The 14709-nt window shown below is 50.4% G+C and overlaps 1 protein-coding gene across 1 annotated transcript; it reads left to right on the top strand.

Annotated features, from left to right (window-relative positions):
* Positions 1–2969: 2969 nt before the first annotated feature.
* Positions 2970–11673, top strand: LOC310919128 (specifically androgen-regulated gene protein). The gene is made up of 4 exons (XM_083878307.1): positions 2970–3284; positions 6130–6259; positions 8711–8873; positions 9796–11673. The coding sequence occupies exons 2-4, from the start codon at positions 6173–6175 to the stop codon at positions 10893–10895; spliced, it is 1350 nt and encodes a 449-aa protein (XP_083734433.1). The 5' UTR covers positions 2970–3284; positions 6130–6172; the 3' UTR covers positions 10896–11673.
* Positions 11674–14709: the final 3036 nt, after the last annotated feature.

The following is a 14709-nucleotide window of genomic DNA, read 5'->3' on the forward strand; positions in this document are numbered from 1 at the left end:
CCCACCCATGGGCCAGCCCTAGGAACCTCTCCCTGCCCAGGAAACACTCCAGAAGAGGAACTAAAAGTTGTCAGCTTGCTGTTTGGAAAATTGCAGCTGCCATGCAATTAAATGTCTGCCTGCATTTTAAATCAAACTTTCATCCAGCTCTAAAACCGCCATCGGGTTTGCTCCAAATAAAATTCCTTCAAATTGGGTGGAATCACTCATGCTGTTTCAGCTGTCTGAGCACCAAATGCTCTCCAAAACAGGAATGCAACAGAGGAGTTAACAAAATCAGGTTATCCAAGATCACAGTGCCCTTGTCTATTATTTTTAATTAAAGTCTTGAGGAAAATGTTGGGGAGCTATTAAAGCTTGCGAGCTGCCTTCTCTCGTCTGGTGTTGATGGTAAGCAAGCTGTAGGAACACCTCACCTCTCTTCTTCAGCTCTTTTCTCTAAAACAGAGGTAATAACCAGAGCCCCTCAGCCATGGAGAGGTTTAATGAGTGCTCTGCAACACAACGCATTAACTACCTGTCATTTTCCATAACTGATTTGTCAGCACGCAGGCTCTGCCAGCAATTTGGGCAAAGGAAAGTGCCCAAGAGTCCCACAGAGTCAAATAAACGTCCTTACCTCGACAAGAATCTTATCAGTGACGCCGTGTGGATGCTTCTCCTCCAGGGCCAGGCCTGAGTCACTTGTGCCCTCGTGTTTAGGAACAGGGTGAGGCTCAGCAGGGCTGTGGAGCTGCCAAAGTCCTTCCAGGGCACTGAGAAGTTTTCTCTGCATCACTTGACTCTTTGCATATCCTTCATGCCATCTATGTGAAATCACACCTTATTTCAGGTTGGAGCTATTTATATTTGTTGGAGGGAGAGGAATGTGAATAAAGAACAGGTTCTTTCTGGGCTTCTGATTCAAGAGGAGCTTCAAGATTTCTCCTAATGGGTCATGGCACTTTCCTGACCCAGGCAGGGCTGCAGGCAGCCAGCTCTGCCTGTTTGCCCACACTGGAGCCCTGCTGGTGTCAGGATGACACTGTTTTACACCATGACACAGACTCCAAGATTCAGAAGGCTGAAAATGACTCCTTTATTTTTGGGATGTGTCTCCCTTTTATACTATTTCACACAGACCAATTGGATTGGTGAAACAAAGACAAACCTCTTCACTCACATTGGTCAGAGCAGAGGGACATCAAGAAGTCCCTCCTAGGAAAAGGAATGAAAAACACAGGTACAGTTACAAAAACATTTCTCCTGTTTACAGAAAATTCCCTGGGAAAAGAATTTCAGAAAACCAAAACACCTCAGGCACAGAACCAGGGCTACATCAGAACACCCCTGTGCTGCTGCTCACTCACACCTGCTGACACTGCAGTAACAAAATAACCCCGGCTTTGATTCCCTCCCTCTCTCAGAGCAGCCTCAGCAGCACCGGGCACAACTAGACAAAACGCAGCTCTGAAGCTTCCACTTAAAATTAAAATTAATGACTTAATTTAAAATCAAACCCACTTGGTTAATTAAGATCACATTTAAACTCTGTCGATACTGTGCCATCCGGCACAACTCCTGAAGCACTGGCACCAACCCTGCCCTCAGAGTCCTGTTTGAGCAGCTCTGGCTGCTCCCGACGTGCTGCATCCCCATCCCTCACCTGCTGCAGGTGGGAGAGCAGGAAGGGCTGGGGCTGGCTGGGGCTCTCAGCAGCCTCTGCTTTGTTGATTTGGGGCTGGCTGGGGCTCTCAGCAGCCTCTGCTTTGTTGATTTGCTCTCCAGCACACGTTCCTTTCTGGAGCAGCACTTGCCTAGGCTCAGCATTGCCGCTGGGAGCCTCTGGCTCATCTGCTTTCCCTCCATCTTCCTGTGGCTTTAATTAGCTGATGTTTCCACTTCCCCCTTCTGTGGAGCAGGGAACGTGTGTGGCAACAACAGCCTTTTGCTACAAATACAAATTAAAGGAAAAAAAAAAAAAAATCAGTCATTGGAGCGTGGAAATGTGAATGAATCCGGCAGCTGTGTCAGCCCTGGAACTTTCCTGCGGGGTGTTTGCACATCTGCACGGAGGTGAGCAGCACCTTGTCAAGCAGGTACAAGTCCATGCTGTGTGTGGGGAATGGCCAAAGCATTGCTTATCAGCAGGAAAAGCTCTAATTTTAATAACAGAGCCCAAAGGCAGAGTGAGGAGGAGGAGGCTCTGCTGTTCTCGGCTGGGGGTCGGTGTCACCCTGCACAGGGTGGGGACATCTGGGCCCCTCTTTGGGGGAGGCAGCAGGGGTGGCACCCAGGGGCTCAGAGCAGGAGATGCTGCTGGAGAAATGCCCCAGCAGAGTTCCTGAGAATTGTAAAGATGAGTCTGATGGGCATCTTGGGGGGCTTCAGCTTTCACCAGAGCTGCAGGAACTGACCTCAGGCTGCCTGGGGAAGGAGCCTGCAGAGGGTTTTGGTGCCCACAGGGAAAGGTGCCAACTGGGGCACGAGCAGCTGCAGGTCGGGACAGGCAGAAGGAGCTGCACAGACCTGGGCATATAAATAAATCCCTGCCGAAACTTCCCTTCCAAAACCCTCACTCTGCCTGTCTCCACAACCTCCTTCCTTTGCAGGCAGCAAACTTTTGGCCTCTGGGAAGCTGCTGCGAGCACCAACCTGCCCCAGCCGGGGCTGTTTTCAGAGCCGAGCAGGAAGCAGCTCCTGGCCCGAGCGGCCGCATCCCCGCACGGAGCACCTGAGAGAGGAAACCTGCTCTGGGTGACGCGTTCCCAGCCAAGGGACTGATAATTACTGTGTGCAGAGCTCGGCTCAGGGCGCTCGGCTCGGCGCTCCCGCTGTCAGCGAGCAGCTATGCGGCAGAACAGGATGTCGGATTAAGGAGTCTCCGGCCAGAGCCGTGCCCAGGACAGCAGGGGACAGCAGGGAAGTGAGCAGCTGGGTGGTACCGAGCGCTCTGCGGGCACTGCCGGCTCACACCCAGCGCTGCCAGAGCGGCAGGCGCGACCAGCGCTCTGGGCACGGCTCCGACGGGGTTTTTAGGGGCTCAGCCACATCGGAACCCAGCCTGAAGCTGCAGGAAAAGTGCCTTTGCAGGGCTTGCAGGATGAATTTCGTTCGCAGGTGAGGGGCCAGGGATCACCTGTCACCTGCCGAGCACCCACCCAGCCGGCACAGCCTTATCTGCAGCGGGGAGCCGAGTTAATGTGTAACCCGGCTGTGTTTGGTTAGCCCAGAAAAGCAAAGAAGTCCTGGGATAGGCACGGCTGGGACAAGGAATTGGGCAGCACGGACCGACGGACGGCCTGGTAAAACAACGAAAGAGATTAATAATCGTTTCTGTTCCTGCTTGTCCTTTGCTCTCTGTGCTTTTCCTGCTGGATGGGCTGAGGGTGAGGGGCTGGGGGGGCTCTGGGTACCTGCAGGGCTCTGTTTTTGGAAGGGTGAAATGTGGTGGGGGATTCAGCAGCAAAGCTGGACGAGGTGGTTTGAAGGTGGTGGTGGGAGGAAAGCTGGGGAAACCTGTGCCCAGGACAGCAAACAGCTCAGGCAGCTGCTGGGCTGCTTCATTTACCTGTTGGGGACAGGAGGAAACCCAGATCTGCCCCCGACCCTTTCCTCTGAGCTGGGATCCATCCCCAGGGCTGCTCAGAGCTGGGACGGTGCCTGCAAAGGGGGGTTTGCTTTGGCTTGTGTTTGGGGCTGGCCAGGACAAAGCCCTTTCCCAGGCAGGAGGGGTCTGGCTGCTCTGCCCCCAGACAGGAAAACCAGCGTCTTCTAACCCGGGATGAAGAGCTTGGAGTGGTGCTGGCTGAAAGAAAGTAGCCTCTTCTCTAAAGCAATTAGCATTAATTGCTACCCGGCACCTCTTTGATGGGCTTTTAAAGGACAGTTATGGCAGCGGCCACAAGAGCTGAGGGACCTGGCCTTGGGATTTCGATAAAAAAGAGCTTCTTACAAATACGTTTTCAGTTGAGGAAGAGAGCTAGAGCACTGAAACCCAGCCATAAAACTGCTTTTCGAGTACTGTGTCTTTTAAATCAAACCCTCAGCCACGTTTTTAGACCGTGGCTGTTACTCACCGCAAAGAAGGAACTAAAATCCTTCTGAATCGTTAAAAACTGGGGGTTTCAACACTGATTTTTCCCCTTTCTTGAGCTGGATGAGTGTGCTGGAGCTGTAATCACATCAGAGAACCAATGGGCAGGAAAAGGAACTTCTCGTTTCGGTGCGGATCCTCTGGCGGGCTCGGGCTGAACTTTGCCTCCCCTGAGCTGGGGCTCCGCGGGTGCCAAAGCCTTGGCAGCTGCTTTTGGTCCCTCAAAACCATGTTTGAATGAGAGAAAATGATTTCTTTAATGGGCTGGAGTGGTGGTGGGGATTCTTGTGAAGAAAATGCCTCCCTGCTGGCCCCAGCAAGCTGGGCACTCCTGTTCCAGCAAGGCTTTCACTTCCCCAGGAGGGTTTTGCTGTCAGAAACTTGGGAGGGAGGCAGCCAGGAGCAGCACAACTATGGTCAAGCCTCCTGCTACTTAGGAGTCCATGCAAATCTATAAATGTCTATCTCTAGTTTTGATATAAATCTAAATTTCACGTTGTGGATGTTCCAGTGCACAGCAAAACCCTGCAAAGGCCCAAAGTCCCCCAAGCTCAGCTCTGCTTCCCCACAGCTCAAATCCCCGGCTCTGATGAGATCTGAATTCCAAGAATCCAGGGAAGTGCTGTTCCACTCACTGCAACGTCTCTTAAGCAGTAAATAATGCAAAGCTGAGACTGAAATATTAAACTCCTCCTGCGTGGAAGGATTAGATCTGTCAGGGCGTGGGTGTTGAAATCTGATTTTTGCGGCGTATTCCAATTACAAAGGAATTCTTTCAGGGTCTAACGCTCTGAACAAGCAGCCAGTTCTGCTCACTTATCGCTGGATCTAATTCCCTGATCCTGCTACGAGAAAAAAAAAAAAAAAAACAAAAAAAAAAACAAAAAAGCAGCAGTGTGTTCCTGCCTGCAGGTTACAGCACAAAGGGCCCCTCTGTCTCCCGAGGAGCAAATCCTCTCGCGTGGGTCCCTGTGTTTTCCAGGGGTTGTTGGTGTTTGTTTTGCTGCTCCCTCTCGCCCCCACAGCCCAGTTCTCTCCCCAAGAACAGGGTGGTGCATGTGGAGGAGATGAATCGGTGGTGCCAGGAAATTTTGGCAGGTAAATCTAAATAGTGGGGTTTCGAAACCAAGAGTTCTGAGACAAAGGATGAGCCGGGTCAGGTCTGTCCCACCTATAAAATGGAATTATTTTATCAGCACAGGCAAAGTTTTCCATGGAGCAATCTGAGATAGTGGAAGGTGCTTTGCATGCATTGGTAATGACACCTTCTGTGGGTGCTCACAGAGCTGTGTGCAGGGATAACTGTCCCCTGTGGCACCCTGCCACCCCTGTCCCAGTGCTGGAAACCCAAACCCAGAGTGTTTGTCAGGCAGCTGCTGCCACATTGGGATCCCACTGGTGATGGGAGGTCTGGGCTGCATCAGGGGGACACTGCTGTGAGCAGAGGGGACTTTGGGGTGCTGCCTGAACCCCTCTGGGCACAGCCCCAGCCTGCCCTGCTCCCCACAAGCTGTGCCAGCCACGTCCCCAAACACACCCAAAGGCCTGGGGACACCTCCCTGGGGACACCTCCCTGGGGACAGCTCCCTGGAGACACCTCCCCGGGGTCCCCAAGGAAGGGTGGCAGAGGCAGCTCCTCGCCAGGAGGAAACTCCTGGCAGAGCAAGGATGTGAGTAACCAGCAGCGTTTTGGGCCAGCACCCAAAGTTCAGGCTGCAGGGCTGGCACAGGGTGTGGCACAGGAAAGAGGTCCCATGAGTCGGGGCTGGGATTTCTGAGCTGGGCTTGCAGCTTTTTCCTTATCCACCCCTCTGAGGTGATCAGAGAGCCACCAACATGAGCTGGCTGGATACGGAGATTTCCAATTTTTTTGGGGAAAACTTCAAGGATGATTTTTCAAAGCCCAGCTGTGCCTTCTCCTGGAGACAGCAGCCTAAGATGGAGCACAGTTCCTCCATCCTGCAGCTCCAGAGCCTGCCTGTCCTCCCTCCCAGCGTTCCTGAGTCACCCCCGGGGGAATCACAGCTTAACCCTTCTCCTTTCTCCTGCTCCAGCTGGGATATATCCCCCGTGCCAGCCCCCGGGGCAGCCCGTGCTATGCCGAGGAAGGAGCTGGGGATGGCTGGCAGCAACTCTGGCAGCTGTGACAGCATGGCCAGCACGGCCTCCAACCACTCGCAGAGGGTGAGTAACCCCGGGAGGCCCAGCCCAACCCACCCTTCTGAGCTGAGGGAGGATTTTGGGCAGATCTCAGCTCAAATTAACTCTCCCTCGGTGCTTTGGAGGCAGCTGGAAGCCCTGAGACAGCACCAGGAGCAGATGAATTCCTGCCCCAGAGCACTCCCAGCTTGCCACGTGTGTGCAGCAGCTCTGGCTGCTGCAGGGGCTGCTCTGGGGCAGGACAGGATCCCTGGAGAGGGGATCCTCTCCCTGGAGATGGGATCCTCTCCCTGGAGGTGGGATCCCTTCCCTGGAGATGGGATTCCTTCTCTGGAGATGGGGATCCTCTCCCTGGAGATGGGATCCTCTCCCTAGAGATAGGGATCCTCTCCCTGGAGATGGGATTGCCTCCCTGGAGATGGGATTGCCTCTCTGGAGATGGGATTGCCTCCCTGGAGATGGGGATCCTCTCCCTGGAAATGGGATTGTCTCCCTGGAGAGGGGGATCCTTTTCCTGGAAATGGGATTGCCTTCCTGGAGATGGGATCCCTTCTCTGGAGATGGGATTCCTTCTCTGGAGATGGGGATCCTCTCCCTGGAGATGGGATTGCCTCCCTGGAGATGGGATTGCCTCCCTGGAGATGGGATCCTCTCCCTGGAGATGGGATCCTCTCCCTGGAGATGGGGATCCTTCCCCTGGACATGGAGATCCTCTCCCTGGACATGGGGATCCTCTCCCTGGAGAGAAAGGGTCTGTGCTGCCAGGGGTGCAGGGGTCAGAGCAGTTGGGTCACGCTGGCTCTGAGCAGAGTGACTTCACCTGGAGGAGACAGTGAGCTGAGCTGCTCCTGCCTGGCAGGAGATGAATTCCCGGTTAAGGCAGGGATGAGTTGGGACCATGGGTGTAGATGTGTCATTTTTCACCATCAGCCCATTAAAGCTTGTTTGTCTCCCCACACTGATCCCAAGACTGATGAGCTAATGACATCCTGCCTGACTTGGAGCTTAATTGATATGTGTAAGGGCAGCGCTCGGTCCTGGCAGCTTTTCCATTTGCTGTATTGCAAACCAGAACCAAACCCTGGGAGTTTAACAGGGATGGAAGAACTGGTTGTGATAGTGCAAGGTAAAAGATTTGGATCAGGTGTCTCTGCAAAACAACTCCACCTGGGATAATTCCTGCCCCGTGCTTGTTGATCTGGTGCACATTCCATCCTGTGCTTCATGGCAGATTGCAGGGATCACCTTGATATCTGATATTGCAATAACACAGCTCCTGGTGCCCAAAATACAACAGAAAATTAAACAACTCTTGCTCAGGTATGAATGGGAGAACAAGGAGGGTTCCTTACCTGCACAGAAACCTTCAGGATTTACGGTGTTTTTCTAAGATTCAGCATTGCTGAGCAGTGCAGGTGTCTGTACCTACAGATCTGTTACCCCTCTGCTCACTTTTCAATTTAAAGAACTAAAAGTTAGAGGCCAAGTTCCCAAGTTCAGAATAGTCCACCTTCTGACCCACAGAGTAGAGTAATATAAAAAAGGCTTTAAGTATATGTAGATAGATAGATAGATACTTATAGTGTGTGTATATATATATGTAATAAGTATATATATAGTATATATATATATATACACTTAAGTATATATATATTTTTTTTCTTATTTTTAGAGGAGGTTATCTAGTTTTCTGGACATGAAAATACTCATTATTGAACAGCCACTGGCCAAGCAGCTGTCTCAGACTCCCTAAACTACCTGGACATTAAATATAAATATACAAAATGTTAAAATATTATATAAAATATTAAAATATATAATATTTTTATATATATGGTTATAGATCTAAAATTATATAAAGTTTTATATATATGAAAGTTATATATTTATGAAAGTTATATAAAGTTCTATATGTAGTATAAATATCTCATATATTTATGAAATATATATTAAAAATATGTAATATAATGTTATTAATTAATTGATATTAATATTGATTGATATTAAGTAATGTTATTAATTAAGAGATTAACATAGCTTTCTTATATATTTATGAAATATATAAATGAAATATATATATTTATATATAAAAATAGATATACAGATAAAAGTTATATAAAGTTATAAATATGTAGTAAAAAGTAAATCTCTCATATATTTATGAAATATCTATTAAAAATATATAGTATAAAGTAAACCTGTTATTTTTATATATTTAGGAATTATATTTATGAAATACATATATTTAATATATATTATATACAATATATAAATATGTATATAAATATACATTTAATATATTTTAATATGATATAAAGATATATTAATATATATATTATATTTTATGGTTTTTTATATTTTATTTTTTTTCTCTTTCATATATATATATATGAAATATATATATGAAAAATATATCTATATTATAATTTAAACCTCTCTTTCTTACCTGCTCTGCCTTACCTTCTTTTTTTCCAGAGTGACAACAGCTATGACTATTTATCTGTGGAAGAGAAGGAGTGTTTGATGTTCCTGGAGGAAACCATTGGCTCCCTGGACGCCGAGGGGGACAGTGGGGTGTCCACGGATGACACCGACTCCGGGGAGCCCTCCAAGGCCAGGAGGGGCCCCGCGGGCCGGGGTGAGCTGGGGACCTTCCTCGGGGGGGTTTTATTAATTTTATCCCTCGGCATGGAGGGAGGGAAGGAGCAGAGCCCCAGGTCGATGGGGCACAGGGGGTTTCCATCCCTGCACTGCAGCAGGTGTGCAGCAAACCCACAGAACCACGGGGCAGAGCATCTTTGAATTCTAAAATTCACTGACCAGAAGTTAATTGTTTGCCAATCACAAGAGATTCCTGAATGTGTTTTCCTCACGGTGACTGACCTTCGGTTAATATAGGATTTAAACATCTATTTATAACATTTTATTAATATATTTTATTTTAATTATTAATATAACATTTAAACATCTATCTATAAATATCTATTTGTTTCTTTCCCAAAATAGTTTCTTACAGTTTCTTATTCTATTCTTCAAATAGTTGCTTATTGTCAAGCACAGATATGTACAATACATGTCCCATCTATAAGTGAATATTTTACAAAATTTTCTGATACCACAACTCAATGGCTTCAAATATCTACAATTTAATAACAATTAACATTTACAGTTAATTACCAATTAATTTAAAATTTTACAATTTAAGATCAATTAACATTTACATTTAATTACAATTGAATATCAGTTAAATTTTTACATTTAATTACAATTGAATATCATTTAATTATCAATTTATTTACAACTTAATTTACATTTATGATTCACTATTACAATAAATATTACAATGTTTATTTAAAATAGTATCTTGCAGGTATCCTGCTTAGTGTCAGTAATCACACAGATTAATGAAGTTTTTCAGGTCCAAAGGATCTGATCCCAGATTTCCCCAGCAGTGATGGGTCAGAGGAGTCAGGGGAGCCCTGAGCCGTGGCTGTGCTGGCCCAGAAGGGGCGAGGGGTGTTCTGTGTGCAGTGTCTGAGTTCGATTCCTTCTCTTCCCAGATTTGGGGAGCAGGAGTCCCCCTGCAAGCCGAGCTCAGCAGCGTGGGGCTGAACAGAGGAGTGCCAAAATCATCTCGGCCTCCTCCAGCCCGGGTAATTCCGGCCTTCCCAGGAACATCCCGGCAGCAAACGGAGCTTCTGGCAGCAAGGGCAGTGTCCTCGCGGCCCCAGCAGGAAAACCTGCCCAGGAGGTGCCCAAGGAGGCCAGGCTGGACCAAGGCAGCCGCACCAAGTCCGTGATTATCCAACCTCCAGACCCTTTCCAGGAGGACCTGGAGTGGTCCCGCAGCCGTGGCTCAGAGGCCAAGGAGACCAAGGTTTGGACTTCGTGGGGCCACCCGGAGAAATCCACGCTGGAAGAGGCTCCTCAGGACCCCGAGGCCAAGCGTGGGCCTCCGACCGCCCCCAAACCGCGGAAATTGCCACCAAACATCATCCTGAAAAGCAGCAGGAACAGCCCGGTGCCGCCGGCCGCCGAGCACAGCCAGAAGGTAAAAGCAGCACCTCCACCCTCAGCTGCCCCTCACGCCAGCCCTGCCGGCGACAGCACCGCTGAAAAGGGGAACTCAGCCCACCTCGACCCCAAGGAGAAGGAGAAAGCCCACCGGGAGGCCCTGGAGAAGCTGGGCCTGTCCCAGGACAGGAGGGAGCCCAGCGCCCACCTCCATCCCCAGCCCAGGATGGAGACACCGCTGCCCATCCCTGGGCAGGGCTCCGTGCCGGGGATGCGGCCCATGACCTTCAAATCCAACACCCTGGAGCGCTCCGGGGTGGGGCTGGGCAGCTCCATGGGCAGCTCCAAGGAGCAGAACTCCAAGAGCAGCAGCAGCTCCCTGGGCAAGATGTCCTTCATCGAGCGCCTGGCCCCCGGCTTCCTGCGCAGCAGCCGCCCCCGGCCCGCCTCCCTCGGGGCAGGGAAGGACTTTGCGGGCCTGAAGGAGCAGGAGGAGCAGGACAAGAGCAGCAAGAGGAGATCCCACCCTCTGCCCGGCTTCCCCAGAGCTCCCCGTTCTGCTGTCAGCGTGAAGATCTCCCCCAAGGGCGCGGCCGACGAGAACCGGCGTGAGGCGCTCAAGAAGTTGGGGCTGCTGAAGGAGTAGCTGGTGGGGCTGCTGAAAAAAGGGGGTTTTCACCCTAAATCCAGCGGCCTGCACTGCCTGGGGCCTCGGGCATGAGCAGCTGGTGCCTTCTGCTGCACCAGAGCCTCGGGAGAGGCGTTGGGAGCTTCACACCAAATAAAGGAACGTCGGGGTGTACAGGATATTCTGTATATAGCAGATGTGTATGAGCTATTTATACAAAGCATCTCTCAGCATGGACGGGGTGTGTGCTCCTGCAAGGGCTTTAATGCATCTGGGGATTCATCAAAACAGGGAAGCCGTGGAATTTGGGGTTTGGCTTGTTTTCAAAGGGGTTGCCTGTGGATGAAGCGTCTCTTGGGAAGAACTGCTGGACTTTTGCTGCTCCTTTAGGACTTTTTTTGGTTTTTTTTTTTTACTAATTTTATCACAGCCTCTGAGGTCTGAGCATTCAACCTGCCACATGGAAGTGCCTCCCAAAACCATCACTGCCTGCTGGAGGGGGCTGGAGGGCTGCACAGACATCCCACTGCCTCCCCTGCCACACTCTGCTCTCCCACCCAGCCCCGACCACCCGGATCCAGCCCCTGGAAGAGGCTTGAGCTGCAGGAAATGCCAGCTAAGGAGGCTGTGCTGGTGTCAGATCCAAAAGTGCTGCCCAAACTGGGGCAGGTGCAAGGCTGGGACAGCTCCAACTCATCCCTTCCGAGCTGTCCTGGCACCTCTCAGGCTCAGCTGATGCTGCCAACACCTTGGGGAGCAGAGGTGTGTGTTAAATAAACCTATGTGTGATCAGAAAGTGCCCTGTGGTACGGATTTATGGTGCAGTCAGGTAAATCTGAATAGTGGGGTTTGAAGCCAAGAGTTCTGAGACAAAGGATGGGCCGGGTCAGGTCAGTCCCAGCTATAAAATGGAATTATTTTGTCTGCACAGGCAAAGTCTCCCATGGAGCAAGCTGGGCTAGTGGAAGGTGGCCCTGCCTGTGACAAGGGGAGGAACAAGTCGAGCTTTAAGGTCCTTTCCAACCCGAGCTGTTCCATAATTCTGTCATTCCCGGCTCCCCCCGCAAGCACAGAGAGGAATCTGGAATTCCCGGTGCTCCCGTGTTCTCTGGCGGGCTCGAACCGGCCCCATGTGCAGCCAGGCGGCCGCGGAGGTCCCGCCCAGCCCGGAGCTGCTCGGCCTGGGGACGTTCAAGTGCAAATGATTGACTTGAAAGGCAGCAAGAGTGGAGAGGAGGGGGAGATGAAGATTAAGGGCCAGGTTAAGAGCTGAGTAAAAGGGTCAGCCAAGCTCCTGCCTGGGTTAAAGCTGCATTTTCATCCCCGTGCTCCTCTCCTCTGCCCACTCTGTCTCACCCAGGGCTGGTTCCAGCTATTTAATGCTCACACTGCTCAGCACCTGCGTGATGCAAGTCCCGAGGGAAATCTCGCCTTGTTTATCTAATGAGAAAGGAGGAGAGCACTCAGGATTCTCTCAGAGCATTTTTTTTGCCCTGAAACAGAACCTAAACATTTCTTAAAACTGGATTGTTTTGGAAACAAAAGGTTTCTCTTCCAATCCTTGGCTTTAGTCAGAACCATTGTGTGCTGGTGTGGTGAAAGCTGAGTTCTGTTCAGATTTCCAAGGAGTAATCTCACTCCCAAAGATCCCCTATCAATGTGTGACATGGTGATGCTCGCAAACAGGAGCTGGTAGGAAATGGAAACAAAAGAGAAAATAAATTCAAACAACAGCCACAGAGCAGCAGGGTCATTCCTCTGAGAATGGAATCCACATTTCTGTGCCTTTCCTGGAGCTGCCAGATGCTCTGGGCTGGATCACTCACCACGGGCAAGCCCTGCTCCGTGAGCAGCTGTTTAATCCTGCCAGGGGAACATGGAATTTTACCTGCTGGATCTGTCTGTAGCCCTTAGAAACGGAGCTGTTTATGCCCAAGGGCTGGGACCTTATGTAAGAGCAGGGCCATGACTGTGCCTGGTGCCACCCTGAGCCAAGCCCTGCTGCTGACAGAGGGATCCTGCCCCTGCTCCTGCTCCTGCCTCTGCTGCTGCTTCTGCTCCTGCTCCTGGTCCTGCCCCTGCTCCTGATTCTGATCCTGATCCTGCTGCTGTTCCTGATCCTGCTCCTGCCCTTGATCCTGTTCCTGATCCTGCTTTCTGATCTTTATCCTGATTCTGATTCTGATTCTGATCCTGATCCTGCCCTTGATCCTGATCCTGCCCCTGCTCCTGATCCTGCTCCTGCTTCTGGTCCTATTCCTGGTGCTGCTCCTGATCTGCTCCTGCCCCTGGTCCAGCTCCTGCTGCTGCTCCTGCTCTTGATCCTACTCCTGCTCCTGCACGGATCAAACCTCAGCTCCACCTGGAGCACCTGCAAGTGCCTTCCTGCAGCCCATCTTCCTGCTCCAGCTGCTGGGGAGTTTTCTCCTCCTGATGTACAGGCTTCCATCAGGCTGAGCAGCCCCAGGAATTAATTCAATGAATTGCTGAGCTACAAACCAGCATTTCCCTGCTTGTTTCCTGCACCAGTGCCTCGCATTCCTTGGATTCTTTGCCCACCTTTGGTGTGGGGCAGCTCTTTACTGGGATTCCCTCCCCTTCTCCCCGTGCAGAGCAGCTCCGGTGGCGTTTGGGGAGGGATTGTGTCAGCCTGAGCCCGTTTGGTATTCACAGACTGCCTTGCAAAGGTGCTGCTGCTGCTGCTGCAAGGTCAGGGAGGGAAAGGACTGAGTGCAGCTCAGTGCTGCCAGCAGTTAATTAACATCAGTAAATTGTTCAGAGCAATTACCTCCACGGGTCAGCCCCTCTCTCTCTCTCTCTAAAGCAGGCCTGCATTAGTTTGGGAATTAAATTGCCTGTAAGGAACAAAGGCTCTTGCTTTGTCATCATCCTAAAATCATGGAATGATTTGGGTTGGAAGGGACCTTAAAGCTCATCCAATTTCACTCCCCTCCCACTATCCCAACTTGCTCCAGGTCTGGGTGGGGGACAGAGCAACACAAACAAAATCTACCCCCAGGTTCAGCCAGAGCCCAGCAGAACTCCTGGGTTCCTGTCTGAGGACCCCTGAAATCAAAATCAGACTTCCCACTCAGGCAGGGGGTGGAATGAGAGGAGCTTTAAGGTCCCTTCCAAGTCAAACCATTCCATGATTCTGTGAACCTAATTCTGGGTATATTTAACTTGATTTGTGCCCAGAAGGCAAAGTCCCAGCAGAGCCCAGACACAAAACAGCCACCAAGAGAGATCACAGCCTTGCAGAAGCAATGAGTCTCAGAAGAGTTGGTAAATGTACCCTCAGTGTCTTCATGCAGATCATCCAGACTGAGTTTATGTGTCAACAATGTGAAAAACAACAAAGAAAACACTCAGCTTTGCATTTTGCACGGAATATTCATCTCATTCCTAACTATCAGTCCCACCCTCACTCAGACATGTCATTTCCATGTCTGCATGAGCCTGTCAAGACCTCCTGTCTCAATTAAATCATCCTTGTGCACATCTTTCATTACAAGGATCAGATTCAGGAGCAGTGGCTGGTGGGATCCTGCAGTGTCAGGGAACAGCAGCTGTACCAGGCCACAGCAGAAATAATTTGTTTTAATAACAGCTCTTGTGCCTCTGGGGTGGTGTCAGGGGAGCCTTGGGGTTGAGAGGTGGGGAGGGAGGTTTGGATGCTGCTGAACCACCTGGGAAACACCAAACCTGGGCTCCAGGATCCAGCTGGGCTCATTCCAGCTCTGTGGGAGATGCTGGAGATGTCTGAGGCTTTTTTATTCCAGCACAGTCTGGCCAATAACCAGGAGCTGAGGTTCTGCCCTTCCCCTGCTCA

This window comes from Zosterops lateralis, assembly GCF_965231275.1.
Source record: "Zosterops lateralis genome assembly, chromosome: 26".
Lineage (NCBI taxonomy): Eukaryota > Metazoa > Chordata > Aves > Passeriformes > Zosteropidae > Zosterops > Zosterops lateralis.